This window comes from Phalacrocorax aristotelis, chromosome 11 (genome assembly GCF_949628215.1).
Source record: "Phalacrocorax aristotelis chromosome 11, bGulAri2.1, whole genome shotgun sequence".
Classification (NCBI taxonomy): Eukaryota; Metazoa; Chordata; class Aves; order Suliformes; family Phalacrocoracidae; genus Phalacrocorax; species Phalacrocorax aristotelis.
Genome location: NC_134286.1, coordinates 2,079,531 through 2,099,648, shown reverse-complemented (window position 1 = coordinate 2,099,648; position 20,118 = coordinate 2,079,531). Strand labels below are relative to the sequence as shown.

Genomic DNA, 20,118 nt, shown 5'->3' with positions numbered 1-20,118 from the left:
GGTCGGCCCATTGGGCCCAGCTGAATGCACCGGGTATTCTGGAGAGAGGCCATCCTTACCAGACCCTTGCATGGAAGGGCTGGCTCTGTCCAGACACATCGGACAGCCAGGTGCTCTCTTCCATCTTCCCTGCCCTCTCCCTCTCTCAGGTTCGGCACTGAGAATACAGGGCAAAGACTAGGCTAGAGGCGCAGAGGAGCTGCCTCAAGTTGAGGAACTTGTGAAGGAATTACACAGCTACACGCTAAGGGCTCTGGGCTCCTGGTTGTTCTAGGCAGAGGTGGGATCTTGTTGTCTACAGCCAGCCTGCTGCACTCCCCAGAGGCTGGGCGTAGCTCAGCTTTAAGGGAGCCAGCGCCAAATCCTGTTCAAGGGACCATCCCAGACTCCTACAGCTGGTGACCAACCCTAAGACAGCATCTTGCCCTTAACAGGACCGTCCGGTTCATGGCATCACTGTAACAGGGGAGCCTTCCAGCCCAGCCTGCTCTTCACTCACCAGGTGTTCAACAGAGGAGTTGGTAATGGCACGATACCCATCCTCAACCTGCCAGGATCGCAGCGTTGCCACAGCCCTGTTCTTCAAGGGCTTCAGGCACCGCCCTAAACAAGGCGGAAGGAAAGTTGTTTCCCCTGCCTGAACAGCGCGTGGGGCCTGCAAGGACACTGAGGTGCTGGAGCATGTCCAGGGAAGGGCAATGGAGCTGGGGCAGGGTCTGGAGCACAAGTGTGCTGGGGGGCGGCTGAGGGGGCTGGGGGGGTTTAGCCTGGAGAAGAGGGGGCTGAGGGGGGCCCTTCTCACTCTCTGCAGCTGCCTGAGAGGGGCTGGAGTGAGGGAGGGGGTTGGCCTCTGCTCCCAAGTCACCAGTGACAGGACGAGAGGGAACAGCCTCAAGCTGCATTGGGGAGGTTTAGGTTGGAGATGAGGGAAAATGTCTTTACTGACAGAGCAGTCAGGCCCTGGCACAGGCTGCCCAGAGAGGTGGGGGAGTCACCGTCCCTGGGGGGGGTTCAAAAACATGTAGATGTGGCACTTGGGGACATGGTTCAGGAGGCCTGGGTGCACTGGGTTGGGGGTTGATGGTCCGGTAGGTCTTTTCCAACCTTAATGATTCTGACACGCAGCCACTGCAGGCATTCTGCCTGGCCCAATTGTCCTCTCTAGGTCCCTCAGAGATGCCGGTCTCATCGAAGCAGCGCCCACCCCACCCCTTCCCATCCCGCTGTGCCAAGCAACACTTGCAGCGGTGATCCCAAGCAGTGGCCTGTACTCCAAGCATCTCTCCTGCCCAGCTGCCTGGACAGGGCAGCCCCTCCGCTTAACACAAGGCAAGACTTCAGTGGAAGGCAGCTGGTCCCACCTCAGCCCCCTTAGGCCTCCGGCCCCCACTCACAGGCACAGCAGCCCACATCAGCATTGGCAGCCACCTGGATGACATCATGCCTGTTGATGACGTTGGTGTCCCACGCCTGGCGATACTTGATACTGCGCAGTGCACCACGCACCATCTCCACCACCACATCTGGGATATCACCGTGGCACTGCGGGGAGCAATCCCACCCTGCACCCAGCCCCGGTGGGGTGTCTGTGGTGGCGGTGGGTCCCCCAAAACGCCCTCATGCCCCAAGGGGAGGAAGGGGCTTGCGAGGGCGTGGGGAGGGGGATCCCATCACAACCCCAAGTGAGAAAGGAGCTGGGGTCCCGGGTTGGTGACACCCCCTCCGCCCTCCAGGAAGGCAGGTGCTGAGCGGAGGTGGCACAGCACAGCCCCCCCCACCCTCAGGGCCCACGTTCTGGGCCCTTCTCTTCCAGCTCTGCTCCCAAAGCCAGGCTTAGAGCCAGTAAAAGCTCATCCTTCTTCCACCGTACCCTACGTGGGATAGGGTTGTTAAACCTATAAATAAAACATGCAGAGGCAGAGCAGGCCCCTCTCTGGCAGCAGGACAGCAAAGGTGTTGGTGAAATAACTTTATTTAGTGTGATACACGGCTGTGGTCAGACAGTCCATACTCATATTAATAGTCACACTTACTCGGCTAACAGCTAGGAGACAGCAGGGCCAGACACACACTCAATATTATACACATCCACAGAGAAGACAGGCGGGAAGTGAACTATATATTTCACTAGTTACCCCCCCGTTACTTAGGGTCTCCCCCCTCCCTCCCCCCGGGTCCGTGACTCAGAACAACACGACAGCAGAGCAGCGCACACCTGCCTGTGAGAAGGGGACAGCAAAACCTGTTCTACGGCAGACACGGACACACCGACAAACATCAGCAATTCCCACACAACGGGGGTATGTACAGAGGAGGGGGCTGAGCTTCCCACCGGTGCTGAGACCCGGCTACGTCAGCTGGGGGCTGTGGGTAAGGGGGACACACTCCAGAGTGAAATAGGAAAAAAAAAGAAACACATCCCAGCTTCCTCCTGCAGGCCAGCTCACCCGGAGGGGAAGGGACAGGGCTCTGGGGAGCAAAGGGTCGGTCAGCGGCAGCGAGGTGACCTGCCACCCGTAAGCCAACGCGGGGACGGCCAGCTCCTGGTTCGGGGCTGCCCCTTCCCCTCCCTCAACGGCTGCAGGCTTCCCAGTGCGCATGCTGTGCCAGTGAGCGTCGGGTACCCTGCGAGGGGAGCGTCACCAACCAAAGGCTGTTGTCCCCGCCTGTCACACCACGGTCAGTCGCTCTCCTGCCCGCTAGCGTCCCCCCCCGTCAGCATGACATAGGCCAGGTGATGAAGAGGGAACAGCTTAGAGCCACCCGACTTTTGTGCTCTCCTCACTGCCAACAAACCTACAGACTTCTTAGGATGGATGAAAAAAACCCACCAAGAGTCTCTGAAAAGCCTATTAACATAATTAGAAACCAAGGGCAGGGGAAGAGGAGGTATTTCCTGACTCCGAGGTCAGAGCAACACCGAAATCCACTTCAGCAGCATACATTCCTCCACCCAGGTCTGACAAGAAATCCCTGCCACTGCTCACCTCAGCTTTGGCAATGTTACAGCTTAACACTATTCCAGAAGAGAAAGGGCCATTAGCCCCAAACCCCACCAGTCTACTACAAAGGCAGGAGCAGCTATGTGGGACTTCATCAAGCAGCAACCTAGGTACGAGAGCAGAACTATTGCTGGCCTTCCACCTGCTGCAGCTGCCCTGCTCCACGTGAAGCAGCTCCCTGTCTATGCGACGACGAACAGAACAGAGACTAGGAAAGGAGCCTGAGCAGCATCCGTGACTCCCAGGGCAGGTATTGCCCCCGTAGCGATGGATTTCGGGTAACTGTTTGCTCTTGCTGTTGACAGAGAGGAGCCAGGTCTCTACAGACCAACCTGAGGATATCTCCCCACCCGGCCTCATGCTGCAAAGCCTCTGCACCCTCCTCCTTCCCTACACCTGACAGCCAACATGCACCGAGCACCAGCATCCTCTGGATGGGAAGATATTCCAACAGAGGAAAGCAGTCTGTGGGATGTCTCTGCTACACGAACGGAAGCAACAAGGCCAAAGCTATCAGAGTTTGGGGGTTTCTGGTGCTGTAACACGAGGGGCAAAACTCGGAAGTCGTGAGCAAGAGTTAGCCAAGATCATCCACAGAAAGGAGAAACTGAGGAGCTAATATTGTGTGCGCCCTGTGGGAAGCAAAAGCCTAGAAACAGATAACCTGTATTGTCCAAAAAGGCAAGGCCGAGTCAAACGGACTGGTTTAAAAGGAGCAGCCTTTCAACAGAGGAAGTGGGGATGCAGGACGAAGACAGGGCTGGAGTGGACAGGGAACTAGTTAAGATGCAAGGCAGTAAGGAAGGTGGAAAGCCCACCCCCAAGCTTTATTTTTGTCTTCCCTAACTTGGTGGCTTTTCCATTGCATTCACAAGATACATCTGAGCAGACAGGCTCAAGGTGGGGAAGAGGGGGAGAAGGAGAGGAAGAGAGAGAGAGTGTGTAAAGGGCACCAGAGTGCCAAAGTGCAACAACATAAAAAAATAAAATAAAAGACAGGACACTCATTCTGCACTCAGGGCTCATACCATGCAGTAAGAGGGGCGGCCGGGGCTGCTCCCCACCAGTAAACAGGGAGTTCGCTCGCTTAGTAGATTGGTTTTTCAGCCCACAAAGTAGGGTTGCCTAGCCAATGAGCGGTGATGTTCTTCAGTGAGACTGGCCGGTCGGGGAATGTGCTGCTACAGAACGGGCCTGTTAGCAGGAGCACCCGCTCTCCGTGACTGGCTGCTCGGGAGGTTTCTCTAGTTTGATGTCAATCACTGCAGGAGAGGAGTTAAGTCAGTCACCCAGCTCAAGGAAGAACGAGGAGGAGAGAACAGAGAAAGGAATCAGTTCCTGAAAAGGCTGTTAGCTGGCCCTTCGTAAGGGCTGGTTTTAGCAGAGCAGAACAAATCCCGCCTGAACAGGATTAACCACAAAACCAGTGGACTGGGTATAGCGAGACCACTTAGAGGGGAGGGCCCAATCACACAGGTCCGCACACAAGACAGCCCTGCGCAAAATAGTACGGTATTTTAAAACTATATGGATTTTATCCTAGCTTAAGTGGAAAAAGCAAAACTTGTGCTTGCCATTAGAAGTAGTAGGGTACATTTATATTTTGGCCCCAAGCAGGGTCCTCGGTTTATGCCCACAGGTAAGCACCACGCCGACTGGCTGTTTCAGCCATACCTCTGCAAAGCCCTGGGAAAGCCCATCCCCACAACGTGCCAGAAAGTCAGCAAGCCCAACCTAACAAAAGATAATCATCAAATTCTACAAGAAAAGAAAAGTTACAGATGAGAAAAGCAAGGATACTGTCTTCTTTGCTCTTCTCTGGTGTGCTGTCCATCCCAGGTAAGGCAGCAGCCACACGACGGAAAAGCTGAAAAGCAGCAATAGGTAAAGTTGAAGGCTTGTCAGAAAAAAAAAAAAATCATGTTAAAAAACATTGCTTTACAGCAGATCTTAAGAGTCCGAATTGTACAAACTTATTAGGTGGGTACTTTAGCAAGCAAAGCAATGATCAACAAATGCCATGAGAATTTTACCTAAGAAATCTATCAGGTTTTGTTAAAGAAGTTATGCAATGCCTACAAAACAGTTTTATTTCACTTGTTTCTGCTTGAACACAACACGGAGTTCATGAGTAACAGTTCTAGGGACACACAGAACAATTCCCTCCTGCACTCCATCAGTGTGTCATTGACCGTTTCCAGCCTCAGCTGCTTTTGCACGCAGCGATGTTACAGTGCACAGCTCGGGATTCCTCATGAGTAACCTTGCAAGAGATTGAAGGTTTAAGAATTTTATGGAATAACAGATTCTACAACCCATCCTTTCAGTTCAGTCCTGCTGCAAAACAGCCATTTGTGAGCGGAACAGCTGGCTGAAGTGAGCTGCATTTAAGCTATTAAGGATGTGCTCCAGCTGGGAAGGACTACCATATCCCCATAAAACACAGAAAATGGTTTTGCATAAGTTTTCAAGTCAATGCTTAGAGCTCCTCCTGCCGACATCAGTGCAGCAGCTAACACAACACAGATGCTGCTAGGCAGTCTGGTGAAAAGTGCTGCAGAAAGAACTAGAGGAATCACCAGCTAACGATTTTTCTCACAGTAGCTTGCCAGGGGCTTCTCATCCACCCCTCCAAATGGTGTTACGTGGAAAATCAAGCCACTGAGGTAGTGGCAAGGTGCTGCAGTTAGCGTCTTTTTAGTCACACAAGTTCCCACTGCAAACACCCGCTGGGCAAATAAAGCAATGGTAAGCTAGAACCAAAGATTAAAGCGGATTCAAGCCAGAACAGCCAAAAAGAAAACCAAACCCAAAGTCTCCTAATCCCATTGCGAGGTTCTCCCAACCAGCCAGGTGACACCAGTAGTACTTATGCTCCCTGCAGATCCCTGGCCCTTATGGCTGTCTTGCTCCCCAAGTTCTGTCATGCTCCAGAACGATCCCTGAACTAGTGGAGAGTCAGATCACAAGCTTATAGCAAGATGCAATGGGCACAAACTGAAATACAAGAAATTATGTTTAAACATAAGAGAAAAGTTTGAAAATTTTTTTACTGTACGGCTAGTCAAACACTGTGACAGGCTGCCTGGAGAGATGGAGTCTCTATCCTTTGAGATATTCAAAACCCAACTGGAGTCAGTTCTGGGCAGCCTGCTCTGAGCACAAGGGTTGGCCTAGACCATCTCCAGAGATCCCTTCCAAGTAACCTAAGATTTCCTGCTGTGGCATGCAAACAGGAGCCAGAACTTCTTCTCTAGTGCATCAGCATACGCAGGTATCCCGACTGATGTCAACACTGATTTTAGAAAACAGTGCGTTAACTGTTAACAAAAGCAAAGGGAATGTATAAGATTACATTTGCCTGGCTGCACAAAATAGCGGCACCCCTATCCCTCGGCACATGCAGTTTTTACACTCTCTTTCAAGGTAAGTTTGCTTAGCTTTAATGAGGAATCATTGGCTTGACAGGAAAGGAGCCTCCACTAGATCAAGCAGCAACCGTGAGCATTGGGCAAGAAGAAGCATTTCAGTGGTTGACAGTAAACACCACAAGTAAACATCTGATGGAACATGAACCCTATCCAGCAGCTTAATCCTCCCACATACAGAGCGGTAAAGTACGGATTTCCTGTCTTTAGAACAGAACATCGATCTACCTGTTTCACATTGTATCCAGTCTTTGCACTGGTCTCAATAAACATCACATTCAGCTCTTTGGCTCTCTGTTCACCTTCTTCTGTAGTGATTTGCCTGGACAAAGATGCAAACAGAAGCAGAAAGACAGAAAGGAAGAACAGACAGGAAGAGTTAGAGACGGCTGTGACTGAGACGCCCTTCAACAGAGGGCTGCTTCACCACCCCTTACGAGACCACGTAGTCCAGCAACGGAGACCTCAGGAGGTCCCAGTCTTCAAGACCCCCAGGTCCTCCAGCTAAGAATGAAACAACCTTTGCCAAGTTACCCAGGGAATGCCTGGACTTCGGACTATTAATAATGAATGACCAGCGCAGGATGAAGTTTGTGCAGTACATTTGAGCCTCGTTCACAGCTTCCTCAGGGGAAGGAAGAATCCCCATACGCTGCACCTGATACAAAAAGCAGTTTCCCAAAGTCAAGAGAAGAGAAATCCGTGAGGTTACTGAAAGGTTTCAGAAAGGCTCCAGCAGCAAGTACGGTGCAACAGCAAGTGCTAGGCTGCTCCCTGCAAGCAAGCACCTGCAAGTACATCTCTGATCAATACCCTGTACATACCTGCTTCACATTATATCCTGCTTTAGCACTGGTTTCAATACACATCATATTCAGTTCTTGGGCTTTTCTCTCACCCTCCTCTACAGAAACCTGTCTACAGCAATGAGAACAAATCACGGAAAAGAAAAACCAAAACAAAGAAAAATAGTCCAGGCATGATAAAAAGAAACTGCAGGGGGAAAAAAAAAAACACACACAAAAAACCAGCCACCAACTGAAGAAACATTAAGAGGAAAGAAAAACTTAACAGGCTGCCCCAAATAAGAACAGTGCTATTTTTAGTTCAGGTTTTTGGCCTCGGAACTTAACTTACATCATCGCTTGTTTTTTACCATAGGATGAATGGCTTCCAATAGCTGTATTCTATTTCAAAAAATGGGACCAAGCTCAGGCCAACACTGTGGCTTTGTCCAGTCTTAAAAGGCTCAGTATTTCAGCCTAACACAAATCTAACTTCCTTTTAAAAGAAAGGCAAAGCAGCTTCTTTTACTGATACCTGGATACCACCATAACCCCAAATTCTAGCCCAGACCAGGACTACTGCCACTTACATTAAAGTTCTAAAATAAGAATTTCTAGCGCTCCATGAACTTCAACTGCAGCTGTATTTCAAACAATTTTATGGTATTTTTCATTCTTAGGGCAGTGCCGGGCCAGCTGTCCTGCACCCACACCCTGCTTCACTTACATACTATCAGGAAATAATCCAAGGCAGAAATTAGCCCAGTGGGTTTTCCAGTTCTACACGAGACTGGATTTTGATAGAAATTCAAAAGCCTCAAATCTAAATGCCAGATTATGTAGTTAGGGAACTTCGGTTATTTCTAGCTGCCAGGAGGGTGTAAGAGGTACTAACTGGTCAGTGCCCAGAGCTGGCCTAAGTAGAACATCTTGGATTTTGCTCAGTTGCTTTTATAACCTGATTTCAGAGACCAGACTGATCTGAGGTCTTGCCACCTGGAATTCTTAATCCAAATCAGCTATACACATTTTTGTTGTATTTCTGAACCTCTGAGCGCCAAGTTTTCCCAATATTTCCAAAGAGCAAGGCACAGGACACTTGGAATGGCCCCCCCACTGGAAGTAGGAAGAGCCAGAGTTGTTAAGACTAAGGTGGTCTGTGTGGTGGACACAGAACACGTTTCTATACGAACCATCAGTACAGAGCTCACACAGCACCCAGCTGGAACATAACTTTATCCTTTTTCCCACTGATTCAAACCAGTCAGTTTGAGTCAATCTAATACTGGCAAGACAGTCTTAGAACTGTCCATGCTTTTCCTGCTAGGCACGGCAAGCTAAGAACTAACAGCATGACTCATACAGGCACGGAGGGCAAAAAGCACCTCCTGACACCGTGCTGTGCAGCCAGGGGTGCTGGCTATTGTCTCATACAAGCACCTGGCCAACACCCAAACCACAAGGGAAAAAACACATCACAATACATTCCGAAGCAATACGTACACTGCAGGAGGGAGTAAAGCAAGGTTTAGAATTCAAAATGTGGTAACATCCAGCAATGAAACAGTCAGATCCCTGTTAGGCCCCATCAGTCCAAGAGAGAAAGAGTAAACAGGCAGTTCAGATATCAGAGCCAGATTTCTGAGAAAACATTTATGTTCCACCTGTAAGGCTTTTCAGGCTGTTATCTTTTGATCAGAAGTGTCTCGCGAACAGCCAAGGATAAGGTTTTGATTCCATAAGACCTCATTTTATTGTGAGATCCGGGTGTTTCCCAGTTCTGCCTAATTCTTTTGCATCAGATAAAAATTCCCCACCACTGCAGTGCATCATGTGTCCTATGACATGTGAAGCACATGCTTTAGAGTAGCTGGGGTATGTGAAGCTGGTTCAGTTTAAAGTATCGGGACTGTAAGGAACTGCGTGGCTTACTCCGTTTTCCCTTTGCCAGCTACTACTGGTATTAGCCATTAAAATCTCTCCTTATCTACACCGTTTCTGACGTCTTCACAAAGAATGAGAATCTCTGAAAACAAAGAACAAAATTTTTGCAAAATCAACAATTAAGAGAAGAATTTGAAATAGAAATGCAAAGCCCAAGCCTGTGGTCTTCTAAGAAGCTATTACATTGGTTATGTTGGTTGAAGTGGCACTGTAAGATTAAGAGTTTGAAAAGCAAAATGCTTTATGACATGTCCCAAAACATTAAGTCTTTTAAGAGTCTAATTAACTTTTTACGTCCCTTGGGGGAATTTGCTTTTGCTGATCTAGGTTCCTCTCATACATCCACAACATCACAGTTTGCGTTATGTATGACATGAAATTTATGCTCAGAGGAAAACCTTTTAGATACATACTGTAAAGTCCTACGCTGCATCTTGTAAAAAGAAGGAACTTTACTATGAACTTACAGTGGCACATGTGGAAAGAGTCATGTAAATAGGATTATGGGAAAAAAAGGCAGATCTCCTTGCTTTTGCAAGACATCTTTTTGGCTTCATCTCAGCATGAAAGGAAAAGTCAGACAAAATACGCTATTGAAAAATGTGGTACAGAGATACTGAAGTAAAAGGAATTTTTTTAGGTGGGTTTGTTTTAACTTTTAACCAGAACTATTTGCAGAATAGCAAAATGGAATAACTTTGCATATTCTGAAACCAGGGATCTAAATGACATAACAAGCTATTTATGCTTCGTTTAAAACTAACACCTGTTTTGAAGAGAGACTAGTCAACCAGTTCCTTGCTTTCACTGGCGGGGGCAGCAAGGCCGCCAGCTCCCCTCCATTACCTCTTGTCTGCCAGGTCAGTTTTGTTCCCCACCAACATGATGATGACGTCGCTTCCTCTCTCTGTCCGGACGTCATCGATCCACTTGGAGGTTTGCTGGAAAGAATTCAAGTCTGTAGGGAAGAATCAAATGGGAGCGCTGAGAATAAAACTTCTTTCCAGAGAGGAAAAATGCTATGCTTGCACTTGGGCGCTTCTCCAAATATCCCCCCACCACATATAAAGGACCCATAAATTATTTTCCACTCAGAAAGAGAAACAGAGTGGGGAAAAACTGTTTCTAACATAAATCATCCTTTTGCAGAACCTCTGGTTGTAACATATTAGTTCTGCTTACATGCAGTATTTCAAGTAACGAGACACCAAAGCACCACTCACTTGTAATGTCATAGACTACCACAGCAATAGTGGAGTCGCGGATGTAGCTGGGAATGAGGCTGCGGAACCGCTCCTGGCCTGCTGTGTCCCAAAGCTGCAGCCGAACCTGCTGGTACCAGGCCAGGGAGAGCAGAGAGAGAGAGAGACAGAGAGCGAGAGAGAAAAGAAAGGAGGAAACTGTCCTTTAGAGAAAAGGCCATTTCTAGAATTAACCGTATGCGGCTCAGCTTGAGAAGCTGAGGTTGACATTGTAGCCTTGCCCCAAATATCCAAACACCACAAAAGTTGGTTTTCCTGACTCTGTAGATAATGTGCTCTAATTACCTCCCTTGCTTGCCCAGAGATCCTGCTACTTCCACAGTCGCCACATCCCAAAGAGCTCTAGGTTATGGTTACTACCTCCAGCCGTTGCTGACAGTGGTAGCTAACATGTACTACAGAGCTGGTGTTCCTGCTCTACCCAGGATTACATATGGGGTCTTCACAAGGCTCCTTGCCTAGAGCATCTCAGATCAAAGCGTTTTGGCAACTCCCACATGATAGACACACAACTCCCTCAGCCCAGACACCACGTCGCAAAACACCATCCATTCTCCAACACCAAGCATCCAGAAGATGGCAACAGGGATTTTCATGCAAGATTAAGGCATTCAGTAAGTTCCAGCAGAAACAAAAGCTTCACGTGACACAAAGGGCTTCGGGTTCTCCTTTCAGATAAGCGCAAGAGTTAGAAACAAGCACAAATGCTCTGAGAGCTACAGTTTGATCTCCAGAACTATGCCCAAACACAAACTGGCCTATTATATATATATAGGTCTAAGGTCTGGGACCTGCCTGTTTGAAACAACAATGGTCAAAACATGTCCACCTACCACAGTGAATGCTAAACAAAAGCTTTTCACGACTGGGAGTGATACCATTTCCTTCCAAGCCATTACCCCACACAGCTAGCTGTACAAATAGCCCAACGTTGCCACAGATCAAGATTGTTACTGGCGTTCTCAACAGGCGCAAGTTTCACAGGGGGGCAGATACTGGTCCCCAGCTTAATTACGTGAACTGGTTAGATGTGCTCACAAAGCCACTTGTTCAGCAACGAGGGAGAGCAGCTGTTTGTGCACAGAACAGCGGTTAATAGGGCAGCTTGCAGGAGACTGGCTGCAAGGGAGAAAGCAGTTTCAGAAGGACGAAGAACTGGCTTGTTTAGAAGAGAAACAGGAGCTAGACAGAGCACATGTCTGCAAAGCGTCTTGCTGCAAGCAGCTTCAAAACAACATATTGTACCTACATCAGGGCATGTAGATCTGATGCCCTGGGGCTTAAGGAGGATTAGGGCTTATAGTTAAATCAATTAGCTCATGCTTTGTTTTGAAGGCAGCCTTGATTAGAGTAGCAAAAGTCAGGGATCTTCACTACCCCAGGAAACCCAGGGTGACAAACTCCAACCACATGGACAATATTACACCAGCGCTGGAAGATCAGACCGATAATGACAGCTTCTGCCTCTTGCTTCTAGACTTCACAACGAGCTTCTGCGTAGTCCCCAGGACCTTGCTGCTGCACCAGACCATTCACCCAGAAAGTTTATGAAGGTGGTGATTTAAACACTCCAACCTTCAGACTCACAGTCAAAAAAGCAACCAGAAGAAGGACCACAGAACTGGGGAAGAACCGGCCCCTGTAACCTGGCTGTAGTGAAGGGTAATGCTATTTGGTGGAAGACCTTCAGCTAGAATGTGGGTACCATGCAGACACCCCTGAAGTGACCTGAGAAATTTAGCTGCAGTATTTCTGTGGCTTCTTGTTTCTAGAAGTCAAAGTTTGCGTGCACCCATTTCGGAAGGGAAGAGAAAATACAAATAACCCACCCAGACATGGTGGTGTGCTAATAACCCTACCGTTGCAGAAAGATGAATGGTCCTCGGCCAAGAATTAACCCAGGCCCCCTTAGAAACATGGTAACGTGTTCAGAAAGGGGCACAAGTTGCAGTATGGACCTTCACCATGGATCTCTCCACAGGCCACCTGTATTTCAAGATGCTCTTTTTTTAAATTTAATCTAAACCTAAGTTTGTATTTTTCTATTCTAAAATCCATTTTATATGTATTTCTATTTAAATATAGAAATAGGTATAAAAATATAAATCCTATATTTAGAATTATCGATTCTAAATCTAAATGATATTTAATCTAAAAAATAAGATTTACAATAAGCAATTTCTCTTTTTCTTCTCAGCTCACCACATGCACGCTAATATTTTCTCTCTGCTAATTAAGAGTATCTCGGCTGCCACTTACGCACGTCCTATGGTACTGTCCCTATTTTACACTACCACGACCGGTATCAACTTACAGGAGACTATCCAAGGTTCCCAAACACAGTTACCACTAAAGACAATGTAAATATATAGCTCTTAAGAGTCATAAAGGAAACTCTGTTTTCCTAATCCCGCTAGCGCTCACCATCATCGTGCCCTCAGAAGTACACCAGGATGTTTGTTCAATAACAAAAGAAAACTAAAAGCCTCTCAGTCCCTAAGAGCAGAACAAAGAGCGGTAATAAGAAAAAAATGACATTATCTGAAAAGATCAGACCATTACCAAGGCATGATGAGATCAGCTATCACTTAATTATCTTTGACATGTCTGGAAGCTGTTAAGAACACCCTAGACTGTGGTTAAGTTTTTTCCACCTGCTTGGATAAAGAGCATCCTGACCCGTCACAGCCGAGGGGAGACGGGATGCCAACCTACGCAGCCTGCCGTGCTGCCTTGCCCAGATGTGCTCCCAGCACAGAGTCATCACGTGCACGTCTCGGTGCTCCTCAAAGCCCAGACAGACCGCTTCAGTTTTACATCAGTTTGCACTGGACCAGAAATCCTCCCAGAATCTGCTACTTAAGCTACAGAACTGGGAGACGGACCATGTAATTATTTGCCCTCAATATGTAAGATAAATCACAACAGAAGTTGACTATTTGTTAAGCGCTTCTGGTAACTGAAGTGAAACAAACCCCTGGCCCATAAAGCCTTGCTATAATCTAGAGTTTGTGACAGAACAAAGGTGGGCCAGAGGTTTTTCATCTGCGCTGTGTTCTTCACTTAGACTTTGTCCACATGGCGTTGGCTCCCAGGTATATCTCCTGTCTAGATAGTTATGCCGACATTTATGCTATTTATCTAGATATTTAAGCTACAGCTTAACCAAAAAAGCCAGATCAAGTGAAATCAGTAACAAGGAGTTATAATGAAATAACTGTGTTTGTATCTTCATATCTTATACCAAAACATTTATGCCAAGAGTTACAGAGAATTCCCCTCTAAGCTTGTTTATTCTTTAGATACGACGGTAGTTACATCTCTTCCCTTTCAAAAACTCTCTAGTTACTCATAGGAGTCGCCAGCTCTCTTCCGTGAGCCAGGAGTCTTGAATCCTCTTAAGTCGCTATGTAGCTTTTATTTAAATGAGTGTTGTACCGTTTTACCTACTCTGACAGTATTCCTTTGTTTTGGCATCTGAAGCCTTACTTGTATTCCCTCTCTAGTTATTCAGAAAGGAAAAAACACATTCATTCTGAGGTAAAAAAAAAACCAAACAAAAAAAACCCAGAAAACCCCAGCCCAAACCCAGAAAGAATAAAAAGCATTCCAAAGGCCACCCATCGCCTTTCGTTCTAACCAGCAGGCACACGAGAAGTCACAACCCCACTTCACCCACCTGCCAATCCTCTGCACACCACTTCCATAATTTGAGGCTTTGAGCAGACCAGAGTTTTCTAGTCCTCCCATTTCTGGATTATGGGATGGAGTTACCATTGCTTGTGAGGGAAGATGCTCTGCTACCTCCCCTCAGCTCATTAAACACCTACGGTCCTGGGGCCGATGGCCTATCTTAGCTCCTTTCAGATAACACCAGCACTTCCAATGCATAAAAGGTACGTGTTAAAAGCAAGGTCCCTGCAGGCACTCCGGCTCAATACCTACTTGTAACGTCAAAGACAATGACAGCCACAGCAGAGTCACGGATGTAGCTGGGAATGAGGCTGCGGAACCTCTCCTGGCCGGCTGTGTCCCACAGCTGCAGCCTGATCTGGGAAACGGAAAAGTGTAGGGGAAGAAGGAAGGGCAAGAGCAGGAAAATGGAAAACAAAACCAAAACTCATGTGAAATAAAAAATAAAAATTAAAAAATTGCAAGGCAACAAATAATGCAACAAAAGGAAAGTTGAAAAGGAACAGAAACGTGAAAAGAGCCAACAATACTTCCAACCGCGTTCTCACACTAACCTCAGCCTAGCACATCTGAGAAACCTCCCTCCTTTCACACACCCATTAATAACTCGCACACATGAACACATTCTTCCATTTAATCATAAAACCAAGATATCCCTAAAATACCTCCTCACACCATCTGCTAACAAGGGAAATAGGCATACATACCTCCGTGCATCCTGCCACATCAGGACTCTGGCTATAGCGGGCACACAAGCAGCCTGCAGCTAGCTATATGTGGTCACTCCTAACCGTAAGGACATCATCACCCCCCCTGCGATGAATCCTCTGGAAAGCCTGCTGTCAAGTACTGAAGTAGTGGGGTACAAGCCAGGACAACAAACACCCTCTAGACTGGCTTATCTTGGCCTTAAATCCAACAAGTCTGGGAAGATATCGAGACACAGTAAAGGAAATAACTACTTGGTCTTTCAAGAACAAGGTTGTAGCTGTAACAGAGCTGGCAGCCGAACAGTCGGCATTGAGGATGGGGCTCTCATGGCCCCAGTTCACTTCACACCACGGGTCCCAACACACTGGCAACATGCTGGGAACGGCACGCTGCCAGGCGCCCGCTTTGGGAGGCTACAGGAGGTGGTGTGGAAGAACCCAACTCTACAGCTATTTGTCCCTTCTGCTGGCTAGCACATGCTACCCAGGCTGTATTTAGAACTGTGTCACCTGGCACAGGTATAATTTCAGGATGTATTATTTGGTGTAAGGACATAGCAAATATGCCAAAGCATACGCCACAGTTAGAGGCTCAGCATTATTCATCTGAAGCATAGCAGTCAAAGCCTATTGCAAAATACAGCATGAGCCATACCAGAGAAATTATTTCAATGTCTGAATCTTCCTAGCTTGTGTGCCTGTATTTCTGCCTCCTCCTATCTACATTCAACACCCCTGTTATTTAAACAGGCTCTGTGGACCACTTACATAATCAGGAAAGCTAACAGCATATCCAACACTGGAAAGAAAACAGTATTTTCTGGATAGCAGGCCGGGGGTGAATGACATCCTGACCTACACAAGCGTAAGGAATCAAGACCACACTGCTGAACACAGCACACAGGCATTCCAACTTGCCTTCACGGGCATCAGGCAGAAATCCCAAGATCTTTTCCTTCTTCTGCCACTGCCAGTACCATTGCAGGAAATTATCCAAGTAGTTTATCTCGAACAAAGATTAAACAAGGTCTTGTCTAATACTGAATCACTGGGAAGATGGCAGAGAAGCACTCAGGGAACTCACCACACGCACCAGGCTGAGGCTTCTTCAGAAGCAACAGAGCCAAAGCAGCACAAAGGGCTTCCCTCGCACCACTGGCCCCTTCCTCCCCCCGACAGTGTAATACTTCCCAGGCAGCAGGAAAACTAGCAAAAAAGGCAAGTACTAGCAAAACATGAACTAATGAAAAGACAAATACTGAAAGACAGGAGAGGGATGTAAGGGATCTCTATGCAAAAAGGAATAGCATGCAAGCTAAATCCAAAATTGCTTTATTAACTGTACATCAGAACTGTGTTACAAAAGGAGCCTTTCTATGAGGAGGGAGTCATCGTTACCAGTGGTGTCGTAATGACTTCAGGACATGGAAATGCCTGGGGTCTGCTCAGACCCATTTATACTGATAATCTCAGAGGCAGAGCTGCAAATTCTGGGAGCAAACTACGCCTAAAGTACATATAGCAGACAGCCCATTGCCTGGGATATGGATATTAGCTTGACCCAATTTTGCATGAAAGATTTTGACTTCGTTCTAGAGGTTATCTGATATTAACGGGTACCAGAAACAGGAGAGTGGGGGTCAGTGGTTTGACTCAACAAAGGCTGCCCCTCGGAAGGCTGCTGTGGGATTTCAGCAGCCGTCGGAGGAACGGCCAGGCGGAACAGCACGCGCAGTAGCTGCTGCTCCCATGACTGCAGTTGCCATGCTATCACCCGGACGCCTCCCTTACCGTGCGGTCTTCAAGATACATTGTTTTTGACAGGAAATCAATTCCAATGGTCGCCTGAAAAGAAGAAAAGCATCAGTAACTGCAACTTGCCTTCCAGCATCTGCAAATCAGATCTTTCTATACAAACTCTCAGAAATGTTCACAATCTTATAATCAAGTCATTCAAGTCATTTCCCTTCAATACAGTTGATAAAAACAAAGCAATCCGGGTATCTACACCATCTTCCTTTCACATCATTCTTCCAACACTTCTCAGCTGCACAAGAACCTCTGAGCTTGGATTTCAGCCTCAGACATTCAAGCACCTTAACCCAGATCACATCTGAACTGACATCTCTTTCTCATCTACTGCAATTCAGTCTGGTAAGAATTATCTTATTAGAAATAACCAAAAGATAGAGCAAATTGCATCTATAAATTGCAGGCAACTGTGCTGAAAGCTAAAAAAGGAATGTTTATTCAAGACTTTCCAACTGAGAATGTGCTTCCTTTCCAGTGACATTCAGAAGCTTCATCTCCCAGGCAGTTCTTTCTGTAAGTCTCCTTCCAGTCACATTTCCATTGCTCTACAGCAATTCCAGGACAAAGACATTTCAAGTAATTTACTAAGTTAGATGCGCTCCCAGGCACTTAAATCAAGCAGATGTCCTAGCCCATCATAACCTGGGAAACAGGAGGCACGTTACTGATGTAACAGATTTGAGTATTTTACACAGATTATCTGCAGTCTTAACACACGCAGGCAGCAAAACATGTTCTGGGAAGTCTCCATTTAACATCAGAAGAGACCACCACAGTCAGTTTCTGTCGGTAGTATTTATTTCTGAGAGTCCTATTTTCTGCAGCCAGGACACAGTTTATAATGACTACAATAAGCAGATAAATCCATGACAACACCTTACAGAAGTCAGGAAAAGAAACACCACAAGAAGATCCAGTTCCAGTGCATGACTTGCCCTCAAGAAAACAATCTTCTCTTCCTTTTTCAGCTTAATACCACTCCAGTCTAAACCAGTAACTCTTTCTGGCCTGAATTAAAAAGAGAACCCCATAGTCTCATCTTCCTCAAAGATACTTGCTATTCCCTTGAAATACCACTGAGTGCTTTTGATGCAACTAACTCCTGAAATCTTCACGCCTCTTACGTATTTTCAGCTTTTCATCTGAAGCCTCTTCATCCCTACCCTACTCTCCTTGCTAAGATTTTCCCAGCTTTTTCTATCTATAGCCTTTCAGTTTAAAAAAATAAATAGTAGAAATAAAAAAATAAAATGAAATAAAAAAAGACTCTGGACTCAGATGCTAGTTCTCAGTGTCTATCATAATCATGTTCTTATCTTCTTCTTTCGGTTTCCTTAGACTTCTATATCCATCATCAGGCACCCTGACCATCCTCTTCTCCGTTAGCCAACCCCATAAACCAATGTTTCTCCCTGTTTTTCTCAAGCCTTCTCACATACCCAGACAGGATCTAAACCTTGCTTCTTTTTTGTACATGGTATTTCCTGACATCATATGAGGTGTTTGGGCTTTATCATGAAGTCACATCTCCATTGCAAGGCACATTACAACCTCACACATGATATTGAATGGATATCTCATGGAGAAACCTGCTTGCCCCTAACAGCTCTCACAGGCATACCTTTTCATAGCAGGGAACAGATTAAAATAGATTCAAATAAAAAAAAAAAAAAAAAAGAAAAAAGACGACAACCACATACCTGGTAAGTATTGTCAAAACTGTCATACATAAACCTGGTGATCAGAGAGGTCTTCCCAACTACAAAAGAAGAGAAAAATTACTTTCAAGCAGCAGTGGAAAAAAAGAATAACCACTGCTTTGGGAGTGACATGCTGGTAGCGCTGATCATCAGAAGGAAGTTGCCAATTTAAGGCTACTGCCCAGCTACGCCCTCCTGCAAAACAACCAGCTAAGGAATTAATTCACAAAGTGACAGAAGTATGTTAAGCCAAGTCAATCTCAGTAGGTCAAAAATTAATCACAATGAAAACTCGGTCCTCAATTTAGGTACGTTGTGATGCATATGACAAAGGATTATTTGTTTGCTTTAAGCAATAAATCTGCTTTGTTTCTCATGCTTTGCTACTTATGTAATCACCAAGTCTAGGACTTAGGCATAAACATCAAAACAAGATGCTATTTAGCTGCCTTGGGCTGGATAGAGAAGCGACATTCAAGGCTCACATTCTTTCTTCATAATTAAATTTTAGATACAGAGTAAACTTTGGTGGCTTGCTTAAAAACTTTGAATTTATACCTCCAAATATTATCAAGAGACAAAGTGCAAAACTGACAAGAAATGGGAACCGAAGAGAAGATCTCCAATCCTCTCTCAGGAAGCCAGGAAAAATTGAAAGGACATGGATGGAAGAGAATAATTTTGCAGAAGAACACAAAAAGGAAAAGGAACATGCTGCTTCGGAAGGCTGTGAAATTGCAGGCATTGCAGAGGGTTAAAAACAGGTTAGAGAAATGCCTGCCAGCAGCAGTGTTGTTATTGCTTTGGTAAGGGAGGAGAATGAGGCAACTTCTGGAAATTCCTCCGAGACCTGCAGCTCTGGGACCTAGGAGGTGAGCAGTAAGAAACCTAAAGAGAGTCATACAGCAAAGAACACCACGGTTTCATGGAAAGGATACGACTCATCCATATATTGCGAGGGAAGGGGTACAAAAGGGAGGCAGCTTCCAGACAAAACGCATAAATGAAGATGTAACACGGGGGAGGCCACGCGTGGGACCAGCGCTGCTTTGCCGTTTATTTTCTCCCTCCGGTGCCCGCCCCAGGCTCGGCGTGGGCCCGGCCGGAGCCACCAGCCACGGGGCGGAGCGGCGGCCTCCGCATCCCCCCGGGCGGCAGCAAGGCCCGGCCCCGCCGAGCCCCGCGCCTCGCCGGCAGCAGGGCTGCGGCCGCACTGCGGGCCGGCCCCGGGAGGAGGCCCAAAGCCCCGGGGCACCGGGCCCAGCGGGCGGGGAGACCAGCGGAGCGGCGGGAACGGCGCCCCGGGGGCTGCCCGCCGGGCCCGTGCCTCCCGTCGGCGGAGGCCTGAGGCCGGGCCGCCCCTCCCTCGGGCGGAGGCGGCGGGCGGCTCCTCCCCGGGCGGCGGGAGGCCCGTGGCGGCCCCTCCGCCGCCTCGAGGTCCTGAAGGACCCCCGACCATTACCGGCGCCTCACCACCACCCCCCCAGCCCAGCGGGGGAAGGCCCGGGGCGGCCCCTCCCCGCTCCCCGCCGCCGCCTCCCCCCCTCACCGCTCTGCTCGCCCAGAAAAACGAGCTTAAACTTCCTCAGCGGGTTCCCGAACTCGCCGCCGCTGCTGCCGGGGGCGGACATGGCGGGGCGGGGAGGCCGAGCCGGAGCCGTGACTGAGGAGAAGGGAGAGACCGCCCTGCCCGCACCGTTACCGCCGCCCCGCGCGTCACTTCCGCCGGTGGCGCCGCCGCCGTCACGTCGCCCCGCCCCTCCGGTTGCCACGGCGACGGGC

The 20,118-nt window shown here is 47.6% G+C and overlaps 1 protein-coding gene across 9 annotated transcripts; it reads right to left on the bottom strand.

Annotated features, from left to right (window-relative positions):
* Window positions 1–1,954: 1,954 nt before the first annotated feature.
* On the bottom strand, window positions 1,955–20,076 carry RAB41 (RAB41, member RAS oncogene family). Of its 9 annotated transcripts, none has more exons than XR_012662664.1 (9): window positions 19,886–20,072; window positions 18,337–18,395; window positions 16,616–16,669; window positions 14,367–14,472; window positions 10,006–10,117; window positions 7,255–7,348; window positions 6,659–6,752; window positions 4,803–4,869; window positions 1,955–4,264 (listed from the first exon to the last, which is right to left on the bottom strand). XR_012662664.1 is itself a non-coding variant. In XM_075106584.1 (9 exons), exons 2-9 carry the CDS (start codon window positions 18,360–18,362, stop codon window positions 4,200–4,202), a joined length of 633 nt encoding a protein of 210 aa, XP_074962685.1. In that variant the 5' UTR covers window positions 18,363–18,395; window positions 19,886–20,046; the 3' UTR covers window positions 1,955–4,199. The 9 variants fall into 9 exon arrangements, 6 of the variants coding, with proteins under 6 accessions (XP_074962685.1, XP_074962684.1, XP_074962687.1 ...); XR_012662662.1 differs by lacking the exon at window positions 14,367–14,472 and adding an exon at window positions 10,383–10,491; XR_012662663.1 differs by lacking the exon at window positions 14,367–14,472 and adding an exon at window positions 10,383–10,488.
* Between the last annotated feature and the right edge of the window lie 42 nt (window positions 20,077–20,118).

Bases quoted from the DNA above. Each gene is read 5' to 3' on its own strand.
- RAB41 (XM_075106580.1), bottom strand. From the start codon at position 19,967: ATGTCCGCCCCCGGCAGCAGCGGCGGCGAGTTCGGGAACCCGCTGAGG. The intron at 10,118-10,382 runs GTGAGTGGTGCT...TCTTCCCTACAG, and splicing joins GGTAGTCTATGACATTACAA to ACTTGAATTCTTTCCAGCAA. The intron at 4,265-4,802 runs GTATCCTTGCTT...CCTCTCCTGCAG, and splicing joins AGAGAAGAGCAAAGAAGACA to TGATTGACATCAAACTAGAG.